The sequence below is a fragment of the Callospermophilus lateralis genome, chromosome 4 (assembly GCF_048772815.1).
Source record: "Callospermophilus lateralis isolate mCalLat2 chromosome 4, mCalLat2.hap1, whole genome shotgun sequence".
Lineage (NCBI taxonomy): Eukaryota > Metazoa > Chordata > Mammalia > Rodentia > Sciuridae > Callospermophilus > Callospermophilus lateralis.
Genome location: NC_135308.1, coordinates 10,553,046 through 10,564,681, shown reverse-complemented (window position 1 = coordinate 10,564,681; position 11,636 = coordinate 10,553,046). Strand labels below are relative to the sequence as shown.

The 11,636-nt window shown below is 39.1% G+C and overlaps 1 protein-coding gene across 9 annotated transcripts in view; it reads left to right on the top strand.

Moving 5' to 3' along the window:
• The first annotated feature begins 4,844 nt into the window (after positions 1-4,844).
• Positions 4,845-11,636, top strand: part of Ppp2r2a (protein phosphatase 2 regulatory subunit Balpha) — a 69,049-nt gene continuing 62,257 nt past the window's right edge. For 3 of the 9 annotated variants that reach the window (XM_076853568.1, XM_076853563.1, XM_076853564.1), the window contains exons 1-2: positions 5,369-5,547; positions 6,880-6,954. Coding sequence is in view for 4 of the 9 variants with exons in the window: in XM_076853559.1 (XP_076709674.1) it covers positions 6,494-6,578; positions 6,880-6,954 (160 nt within the window). In the remaining 5 variants the exon portion in view is untranslated. Of the gene's footprint in view, positions 5,090-5,368; positions 5,568-5,704; positions 5,916-6,285; positions 6,367-6,438; positions 6,579-6,879; positions 6,955-11,636 lie in introns of those variants that run through there. The other 6 variants (XM_076853562.1, XM_076853561.1, XM_076853565.1 and 3 more) reach the window with 6 other exon arrangements.

Genomic DNA, 11,636 nt, shown 5'->3' with positions numbered 1-11,636 from the left:
TAACTAGACTATGTGCAGAAGGATATGTCCAAGGCAATGCTGAGAATCAAAGCTTGGCCAGGAAGAAACCTGAAGAAATTGGGTGGATTATTGTGGAGAAGAGAAAATCTGGGAGACAAAGTTATATTCTAATAGCTAAATTACTTTAACATCCACATCGAAGAGGTCACAAATGGGAAAGCTGGGGTCTGCAGCATCAAGTTGCAATGAAGCACGTTTTTGTATAATGTATAAAGTTAGGAATTATTACTTAGTGATGATAGCTGTCTAAAAGCAGAATAGATTTTAATTCTCAGTTACTTTGAAGTTTCTTTTCTTTAAAGTTTATTTTTCAGTTTTCAGTGGACACAACATCTTTATTTCATTTTTATGTGGTGCTGAGGATTGAACCTAGCGCCCCACACATGCCAGGAGAGCACGTTACAGCTTGAGCCACATCCCCAGCCCCTACTTTGAAATTTCTAAGTCATGGATGAATGAGCACTGAAGGGCATGTTATACAAGGAATCCAAATATCCATTGTAAGAATTGGTTAATGAACGCCCCAAATTTCTCCCTGTCTTAATCCTATCTGTTTCTTTTATATAGGCAAAAAACACATACCTGTGTTATAGCTGAATTCAAATGCCACCTAAAAAATCTTCAGTATGGAAGGAGACTCATACTGGGAAACAAATTGACTGTTTGGATAGTAGTTCACATGACAGGACATTTATGACCACTCAATAAAACAATACTGAAAATACATTTCAGGGATAATTGTTTAATCTTATCAAATTTGCATTTTTATGCCAGAGAGATTCCAGTTATATACTTGGAAAATGCACCTGAAGAGTATAAAAACATCTTTGGTTGCAATTTATAAAGAGAAGTTAACTGCATGAATTTACTAATCTTTCCCCCATCATTAAATATGTATCTTCTTAAACAACAAAAACAAAATGCTTCTGCATTTTATTAAAACCATCCGTGCACACAGTTATGCTAGACTGCAACGTTAACTTTTTTTTTTTTTTTTAAAGAAAGAGTGAGCGAGAGAGGGAGAGAGAGAGAGAATTTTTTTTTTAATATTTATTTTTTAGTACTTGGCGGACACAACATCTTTGTTTGTACGTGGTGCTGAGGATCGAACCCGGGCTGCATGCATGCCAGGCGAGTGCGCTACCACTTGAGCCACATCCCCAGCCCTGCAACATTAACTTTAAGGTGGAAAACCTATAACATAAATATTATCATCAGGCTCTAAACCAACATTAGAATGGACTTTCAACATTAATTCTTTCCCTTTAATATATGTTAACCACACAATACTTGAAGAAACTCAAATGACAAAAGAAGAAAAGAATTACCCATTGTGTTACTGCCCAGAGACATTGTCATGAACACCTTGGTGTATTTCCTTCCTGTCCTTCTTAACTTTACAAATTCTTGGTGTTTATTGTACATACTTGTGACCATATTGTATCTGCACTTTGTACCCTGCTTCTGAGGCACAAATAACTTCCTCTGTTTTTACAAATTTTGACTACATAATTATCCATCTCATAGATTCATTATCATTTTTTTTTTTTTTTGTTAAACACGTGTAGGCTATCGGTGATTTTATACTGGGTTCTATGCCTTGAACATCACAGTGTGAGTTATCAGTAGAGTCTAGAAATGCAAAGTTTTGGGAAATTGTCTTCTAAATAAAATTCGTAGCTATTATGTAAAAAGCTGACAACTGCTTATCATTTCCCTGAGGAGCCCTTGCAACTGCTTCAGGTTACAAGGCATGGCTGCGGTGCGTTTGCCACAATTCTAAACCACATCTATTTCTAACAGGGGTGTGTCCTCTTACCCTGGAGTTCATGGTCATTCCTGGATAACCCTTTGTCTAACTGCCTGGAGGACAGAGGCTGCTAAATGGTGCCATTTCTCATTGAGTTTGGAAGAGGGTTTGTGTCCCTATCAACTCCAAATATGCTTTATCATGGCAAAGAATAACTCTTCAGGGATTCTCCTCTGGGTGTGTAATATACTTTGAAAGTCCATCTTGCAATAACCCATGGTAAGACCTGTTAATTCTGTCCTGCTGCTGATATTGTAGATTCCTTTAGTGCCTCTTAAATCAGAACCCAAGCAGAATATCAGCGAGACTTACAAGTGCTCCTGGATCTCACCAGGAAAATCCACAGGGACTTTCCCCTTGATGTGCCTAAATGGAGCCCAGTTCTGCAGGAAACCATTATTTTGTGTATCTTCCATGTGGTCCTGTGTTTGGGTTATAGCTAGAGCCTCACATGAAACAAAGCTTGCATTATAGCATATGGATGAATGCATGTCCTATGGAATCCTGTTAAAAAAATTTGTTTAAGGGGGCTGGGGACATAGCTCATTTGGTAGAGTGCTTGCTTTGCATGCACAAGGCCCTGGGTTCAATCCCAGCACCAAAAAAAAAAAAAAAATGTTCAAGGGACAAAAACCCAATTAGAAGTACCCAGTTAGAAGTAACTGGAACAGAGGCTGGAGATGTGGCTCAAGCGGTAGCGTGCTCGCCTGGCATGCCTGAGGCCCGGAGTTCGATCCTCAGCACCACATACAAACAAAGATGTTGTGTCTACTGAAAACTAAAATAAATAAATAATTCTCTCTCAAAAAAAAAAAAAAAAAAAAAAAAGGAAGTAACTGGAACAAACCTATGTATAAGCAACTTACATATTTAACCAACTGCTGCCTAATAAATGCAGATGAGATAATCAAGATCATTTGTAAAATGCCTCTTTTTTCCAGAGTTAAGAAGGGTCAGTAAAAACGGTTATGATATGGCAAGCTTTAAGGAGCCTACATTTCAGTCATTTTCTTCCCAAGCCAGAGAGATTTATTTATCCATTCATTAATACAACGAATTATGTAGCTAGAGAATGGAGATGAATGACATTTTTCCTACCCTCAACCAATTCAGAGTAACAACCTACATATTTTTAGATCATTTTAACAGGTCCAGAAAGGGAGAAGTGCATTAGATTTTATAAGTCTTTTAAGTAAGGGCATCCAACCCAGCTTAAGGTGAGTAGGGAATAAGAAAAAATGTCAGAGAAATCTTCCTGGAGGAAGTTATGTCCAAATTGGGTTTTTACTTTTTAACTTTTAATTTTAAAATCTGTCCTTAATCTTTTGTACCTCTCCTTCAAACTGTTTGCTGCTGCTGCTGGGGTTGTTGTTTAAAGAATCAGTTTTATTGGCCCAGGAAGGAAAGAATGATGGGTGTGTTGGGACAAGGGTGGCAGGTGAACAGTGTTTCAGGGAGAGGGACAGCATCCATGGTATGGAGTGGGTATGAAAGTAACATGTGTGTTCTGACATGTTTGAAATGCTTATTGGACACCTGCAGAAATGTTATATGGGCAAGCAGAAGTGTAAGACTGCAGTTCCAGGGTGAGGGGAACTCTGGAGATCTAAAATTGGCAATGACTGGTATATAACTGATATTATATGGTATTTGCATATGTAAGACCAAATGAAGTTGACCAGGAAAATGAGTAGGTAGAGAAGGGTGCCCAGGGCAGGGGCCATGGAAACAGATCACCCTAACATTTAAAGGGTGGCCCAACAGGAGAAACCAGCAAAGGAAATGGAAAGGGTGGCAAGAAAGGCTGGGGGAAAAACCAATAAAATGTTCATGGGACAAAAAAGTACAGCTATTTCTTGTGGAGGGATTGCGAAAATTGTTTTACAGTTGAAAAATTCTGGGGATGGAGAATAAGGTGGCAAGTGCGGATAATGGAGAGGTGTAAATATCTTAAAACTTCATCTTCTTGGTCTCTGAATGCCTTTATCACTCCATTCAGCTTCAAGGTCTAATTCTGAATGTTTCTGAAAATGTTTTGCAAGTGTGTAAAACGTGGTTTTCTGTTTCATGGTATTGTGGAGATTAAATGAGATATGTAAAGTTTACTGTAGCTGCACCATTAGAGCAACTTTCAACCAAGTGCACATCCCATGTTGGCCAATGTCTGGTATTTTTACCCCATTTTACTCTTAATTCTATTGCAGATTCTTTGACTCCAAATCTAGTAATGTTGGCACTTATCGTGTACTCAGATTAAGTCATTTCAACCACTGGGACTGTTATGTTACAGACCTTGAAGTCAGCAATTAGCAGCCTCGCTTCAGGGCCCAGGTCTTAACTGCTGATTTTACCACTTTTAGCTGGACAGACCTGGGCCACTTCTTCAGCCAGACTGCTCCTAACAAACCCAGTTTTCTCTTAGGAGCCATTCTTATTGCTTGCAGTTGCCAGAGACTCTCGCTTTGATTCCCGGAGCCCATGAAAGGTAATTTAATTCACCCAGATGGAATCAGCCCAGCTAAGTCCTTTAAGCTCTGTGAACTTTCACCTTGGCCGGGCAGCGAGTCTGCACCACAGTCCCTTTCGGCAGTGGCTTCGGGGCTCACCGGTAGCGTCATTTTCTCAAGGAGCAATACGGGTCTTCTCTAAAAAGACTCAGGGTCCCACGGAGCCCGCAGGCGAGCACGTTAACTGGATAGCTGAGGCCGCTCCAGGTTCCGGCACTGCGCGAGGTCTTGGGACAGCGTGCGGAGGTGCGGACCAGCAGCGGACCAGTTCCAGCAGTGAGCTGAGGGCAGGAACCGCAAAAAGCTACCAGCTTCGCAGGCCAGGGCGCGGCGCAGGCGGGGAGGCGGGGACGCAGGGGGCGGGTCCAGAGCGCGGCAGGAAGGGGGCGTGGCCTGGAGCCCGCGCGGCCGCTCCCCGCCCCCTCCGCCCAGCCTGCGGCTCCGCCTCCGGGTGACGTCACTGGCCAGGCCAGCCGGCGCCATTTTGAAAGTGGAGTCGCCTGCCGCTGCCTCCGCCGCTGCGGGAGAAGGAGCACGAACGGGGAAGCCCCAGAGTGAAACCCACCATCCCGCTGGCTGGTTTGCCTGCCCCTCCTTCCTTCTCCCCCGGCCCCCGCCCCCTCCCCCCACAGGTGCCATCCGCCGCCATCCGCCCTCTCTACCCCCCCATCCCCAGGTGAGGGGGGTGAGTTCAGGAAGCGGAGACCCGGAGCAACTCAGCAGGGTCACCATTTGCTGTGCAACATGGCAGGTAAAGGAGAAATCGCCCTCGCCCGCTGACAAGGCGCCGCTTCCTCCCTCCTCCCTCCATCACCCCCTAGCGACCGCCGCGCCTCTCGTGCAGCCACCGGCGCCCCTCAGATTTCGGGGAATTGGTCAAGCGGGGTGGGGTGGGGGCGGGGAGGCACTGGTCGCCGGGAGGTGGGAACGGCTTTGAAAACGAGGGTTGGAACCTTGGCATGGGCGTGGGTGGGGGTGGGGTGTGTGCCGGCGGCGGTGGGGTGAGGCGTGGGTGGGGCGTGCAGATTTGTCCCCACGGCTCGGGAGCCCGGCGTATCCTCTGCCACCCTGCCCCCAGCTCCTTTTGCGGATCTTCCTTCGTATAATTCCTATTTTCCCCCCTGCTGCAAGCCTCCTTGGGTTTATAGACAAATATATTCTACACTGAGAAGGAAGACCGCTTTACAAGTTAAAATACAATGGAGGCATGTACGTATTTTCCTCCCACGGTGGGTTCGTCTCTATTTTGAGGGGGAAATTTTTTTGCTGCGAACCATTCCCCCCACCCTTTTTTTCCCCTTATCCTTTATGACCAGAGGGTGCAAGGCCTTTAACATACAGCGAGTTGCACGAAGGACGTAGTTTAAACTTTGCGTTTTGCATGTTAGCTTTTGTGCAAATGTCCTTTTCCCAAAAGGGTTTCGTAGAGTTAGTTAAAATAGTTGTGGAGTTGAGTGATATAAATAGCCTAAAGGAGAGATTTCGTTAAACCTCGCAAAAAAAAAAAAAAAAAAAACCGGTATAGAAAAAAACGGGTTGGAAATATTTAGCAAGGAATGAGGTTGAAGGAAGAGGAGGTAATCGCTTTGAGGATTATTTTTGTACATTTTTGGCCAATATCTTCCTTTAACTAGTTGAATCAATTATAGGTTTAGTTTACTTTCATCCTTCATAGATCCAGGTCATTTTCGCCATTTTTTTCTTTAAAGCTTAAAGTGAAATTGATATTAAACTAACTTCTTCTGCTTTTTGTAGTATTTAGATAGATAATGGAACCTTTACAAAAGTTAACATGATGAATTGATTTACAGTTTGCTATAAACAAGTTACTCTTTGACCTTGTTGAATAACTAAATGAGATTAAAATTGTTTTGCACAAGATGATGACAAATTAGCGAAAAGAATTCTTTGCCAGGTCTTTGGATTCTGAGGGATGAAGTGAAGGGAAAGCAGAACAAGTTTTCTTTGACAGTCTCTTCAGCATTCATTTCTGTTTCCTTTCCTCTGTTTGGAGCCAGTGATTTGCTGGTAATGAATGCAAAGAAATGGGTGTTAAGTTTGTGGTGTGCAGGTTTTGGGCAATAGGGTTCATATGAATCATTACTGCACAATAAGACAGTAATGTTTCCAAAGTTTTCTCTTCGTTCTATGTTTCATGGTATTTTTAACTTTAATAATGCTTCTGCAGGCTTTTTGTACACTAAAGAAGAACTCTAACTTTGGTATTTACTTTTTTTCTGGTAGGTCTTGCTTGAATGCAAGACTCCTCTGTATTCAAGGAGAAGGGAAAGTGGAAGAGAAGTTTTGAACATATGTACAATAAGGATAGAATGTATGCCTTTAAATATTTCATACTTGGAATCTTGTTTTTAATGCACTTCCAATTATTGGGGAGTTTTCCAAATTGGTGTGCTTGGTGGTGGTTGTGAGTGTGGGCAGTACTAGGCTGTTAGGATCATGCCAACCATGGATACTATCTCTCTGTTTATGAGAGTAAACATGAACTGAACTCAATTTAATTGGTATGTTTTCTTTTTCCAGGAGCTGGAGGAGGGAATGATATTCAGTGGTGTTTTTCTCAGGTGAAAGGAGCAGTTGATGATGATGTAGCAGAAGGTAAGAAAGTGTTTAATAATTTAAAATTTGAATATAGAATCTTAATCTTGATTACTGAAAGATTTGAACCTGAGCCTGTTGTAGTTTAAGAATATTTTGTGTTTATTGCACAAGAAATGAAAGAAGTTTTAAAAGTCAACTTTTTGGAAGATAGTCTTAACTTTTTTATTTGTGCCTTTAAAAAATTACTTTTATCCTGACTTGAAATGGAAACAGTAAATTATTTATTTATACACACACACACACACATACACACAAAAGTGTTGTAAGAAAGCTCTGAAGTTAATAGGATAGAGATTTCTTTGTCATATAAATTCCACATAACAAATAAAAGATGGTGGATTTTCATGTTTGTTGTCTTTGGATAATTAAGTGGAAGTAGATGCCATCAAACTTAGAAACATTCTTGATAGCACTTTTTATTTATGGGAATATTTTTAGGTTCTTTTGAATTTTTTGTACTTTGGGAGTGTGGTATTGGCTGTTCTGTGAAGAAATGCTGGCTTGAATTATTTGTTCTTGTGAGGATTCTTTTAGGTAGTTGAGGAAATGGTGGGAATATATGGCTTGTCTTCTGGGAAATATACTATTTTCTTGGACAGTTAAAAACTGATCAGTTGAATAAATCCCCCTAAATTTTATTAATTTATTTCAAAAATTGATCTAAAATTTTGAAACTGTTTCAATGAATGTTTGAGGTGGTGGAGGCATTATTTCCAATATAGTAGTTACATTACTTCCTTGTTCAGAAATACTATTTTAAGTTTCTGTTTTAATGGTGTCTTGAATTATAGTAGGAATTTTCCAAACAAAAGTCAGAGAAATTGTAACATATATTTTTGATTTTTAAAAATTGGTCTAGTGAAAATTTGTATACTCTTTTTTTTAGATTATATTGTTCTTATACCAAAACCCTAGTTCTAGCCTACAAGTGTGGAGTTGTGTTTGTTTTGAGGGTTTTTCCAGGTGGTAGTAGGATGGTGTGGTGGCTTTGTGTTGAGCCAGCCAAATGCTTGTATTTGCTATGTCAGTATCATTCCTCATGAAGTGACTGATCAGAGTGTGGCAAATGCTGTAGAAAGCCAACTGGCATACGTAATGCTGTTCTCCCATCTTTCTTTTCTGTTGGATCCTCTCCATTCTTTCACATGAGAAACCAGAAGCTTAAAGAAGTTAAGAGACTCACTGATGGTCACACATATAGTGTGAGTCAAGGTTTTCTGTTGAAGCCCATGGTTTTTGACTTGTTAGGATAAAGAAATCCCAAATTCAAGGGAGGAGGAATGTATTCGTCATTTTGTAATTCCCATTACCTGTTGAATAGTAGGCACTTACTATTGGATTTTAGTTCTTTGCTGTTGTGTAATACTCACCAAGTTATGAAAGTGGTATGTAGTTGGAAAACATTCCTTGGATGAATTTTGTTTATTCCGTTTATCAAATGTCTCTTAAGTGTTCAGCACTAAGGATCTAGAGCATCTAGAACACAAACTCTACTCTTGAGCTCAGTTTATTAACTATTAGGCAGAAAAACCATATGGATTTTATGTAATCAGAAGAAATTGATTTTCCAAACTCTGAACATCAGTTACCTAACTGAACCAGTTGATAGTTTGTGATTACATAATGGATCAGTTGTAGTTCTTGTTTGCTAACACTTAGGAGCTGCATTTTGCTACTGATCATTAAATAATTTTCTGAGGTTAAATATTATTGCAATGTATAGTGTATACCTAGCCTTTTTAAAATGCCAAGGCTTGCTATGTGTATTTTAGTAAAAACATGGCTTATGTGTATCTTTGCAAGTATATTATGTATGAAGAGCATGCAATTTTCAAATTACACTGCTTTAATTTTGAGTATTTTTATACTAAGTTTGCAAATCATTTTTGTTTATATTACTAGAGAGTTTTGCTTTTCTGAAGTAGAATAAGATTTTTAATGTATTTTCCCCTTAGATTTAGACGGTACATAGGTTATATCTAGATCAGCCTATAGCTTAGATTACCTGTATCTGTATCATTGTGTCTTGGTTTTTTCCCATCAGGCTCCATCCACATTTTCTTTCTCCTCTTCTGCAATCAATTGCAGGACACACCATTTTTCCTTCTGTAATGCTTTTCATACCTGCTTTTACCTTTGTTCAGTCTCATATTATCTCTAGAGCTGGACTAATTTTCTAGTACTCTACCTCTGAGCCACAACCTCAGTCCCATCAGTGTTAGATTTTATATTTTTCCTTCATTGATAACTTTCATATGGTGGTAAAAACACAGACTCTTTCCTTGTTCTAAGTCAGTCTTAAATGCAGTCCCAGTTTTGTCAATTTTTCCCCCAAATCTTCAGTGGATCACTATATTCACTGAATTAAAACTAAATTTGAATATTTTAGCCTAGAATGTGCAATATTTCTTCAGAATGCCTCCTACCATGGCTAACAGTTGGACTAACTAGCTACTGTTCATCAAGCAAGTTCTATACACTCTTATGTCCGTTCTTTGTTTTTTGCCATTCTCACCTTGTTATGCCTGATATTATCCTACAGTTCTTCTCTTATCATAGTCCTAGTTATTCTTCAAATTATGCCCACAACCCTTTTATTTAATTACCACTTTTGGAAATTAAAATTTTTCTTTCGGGCATTTTGTTACATAGGTGTATTTCATACCCCAAATCTTTGCACTGTAAACTTAATGCTTGACTAATTATTTTCATGTTCTATGCAGAATAACCTGCGTAAACTACTGTGCCTAGAACAATGCTGGGCACATAGTAAGTGTAGAATACTTGTTGAATAAAGGAATCTCAATACTACCGTTATCAGATTTTGTCTGAAAAGGAAAGAAAATGGGTGAAAGGCGCAGTTATTGAGAAGTATTTTTCGCAATGGTGGCTTTACTTACTTGGCAGCCTTTGTAACTAGATTGCTGATATATATATTTATATATATATATATCTGTATAAAAACAAAAAAGTCAGAAGACCTTGGACTTTTTCCCTAGTACTACCACAGACTAGTGTATGTCATTCTGGATAAGTACTCCTCTGGGTTCCTGTGTGCTTAGACATAAAATAACAGGACTGGATTAGAAACTGCTGTTGATTATACTCTAGTTCTCAAACATGTCTCAGAAAGGACCAGCTCAGTAGTAACTTTATTACTATTGAGGTTGTGTTGAGATGTTGAACTTAATAGAGGCCTTAATTTAAAAATAAATCTTTACTTATTCAAGGCCCAGAATTTTTTATTAAGTAAATTACAGAGCTAAGACAGAACTTAACATTGGCCCATATAGTTCATTATAGGACATTTAACAACTGTGTTGGAATTCTTGTCTTATATATGTCTTTACAGGCATGTACCCAAAATAGATTATCTTTGGTATAGCTGCTAAACTGTTTGGGAGGAGAATGAGACACTAAAATCTCTCTCTCTGATATTCTCTTATCATACAGTTTTTATTTTTATTTTTATTTTTTTTTTAATATTTTATTTTTTAGTAATCGGCAGACACAACATCTTTGTTTGTATGTGGTGCTGAGGATCGAACCTGGGCTGCACGCATGCCAGGCAAGCGCACTACCGCTTGAGCCACATCTCCAGCCCCCAGTTTTTATTTTAATTTTAATGATAGCATTTTTTTTTTTTTTTTCATGGTTCTGGGGATTGAACCCAAGGCCTTATGCATGGGAGGCAAGCGCTCTACCAACTGAGCTATATTCCCAGCCCAACAAATGTTATTTTTAAAAAGCTTTTTGGTTGTAGATGGATGCAGTACCTTTTATTTATTTTTATGTGGTGCTGAGGATTGAACCCAGTGTTTCATGTGTGTAAAGTAAGTATTCTTCTACTGAGCCACAACCCCAGCTCCAGTAAGATTTTAATTTTCCTTTATTAATAGCTTTCATATCATGGTAAAAACATAGACTTGGGTGCGAGGCAGCATAGTTTGAATGCTCCCCATCACTTGAAGTATGATCTTAGGCAAGTTAATTCATCTCTTTGTGCTTATTTTCCCCGATTATTAAGTGCATAACATTAAAACCTATCCGTGTTATTTTGGTGATTAAATGAGTTTATACACATAAAACATGAATAGTACACACCACATAATAAGAGCCTTAAAGGTTTTGGCAACTTATTATTACTACTTGAATGTTTATAACAAATAAGGGAGAGTCCTTGGAGTGTAGAGAAATTGGGGTATTGTCTTTAAAAGGCTATTAAAATTTTTCATGGCCAAAGTGAAGGAAACAGATTATGTGTGTGTTTGTATGTATTTTCTGCATTAGTAATAAAGTTCAGAAATATTCAGCTCTATGTTGTAGGTTTAGAGACATGTATAAATCTGGTAAAAACCAAACAAAAACATATAATGTAAAGCCATGAAATAATTACTATAAAAGCCAGTGTAACTGGGTGTGGTGGCACATACTCATAACCTGTCTTCCACCTCAGCAGGGGAATTACAGGTTCCAGCCCAGCCTTAGCAACTTAGTGAGACCATGTCTCAAAAATAAAAAAAGACTGTGATATTGTCCAAATTATATTGTATATTGTGTATATGTAACAAATCCCATCAGTGTTTTCAACTGTAATGTACCAATAAATAAATGTGGGGAAAAAAAAAGGGCTGGTAATGTAGTTCAGTCCCCAGTAAGTCCCCAGTAAAGTCGGTGTA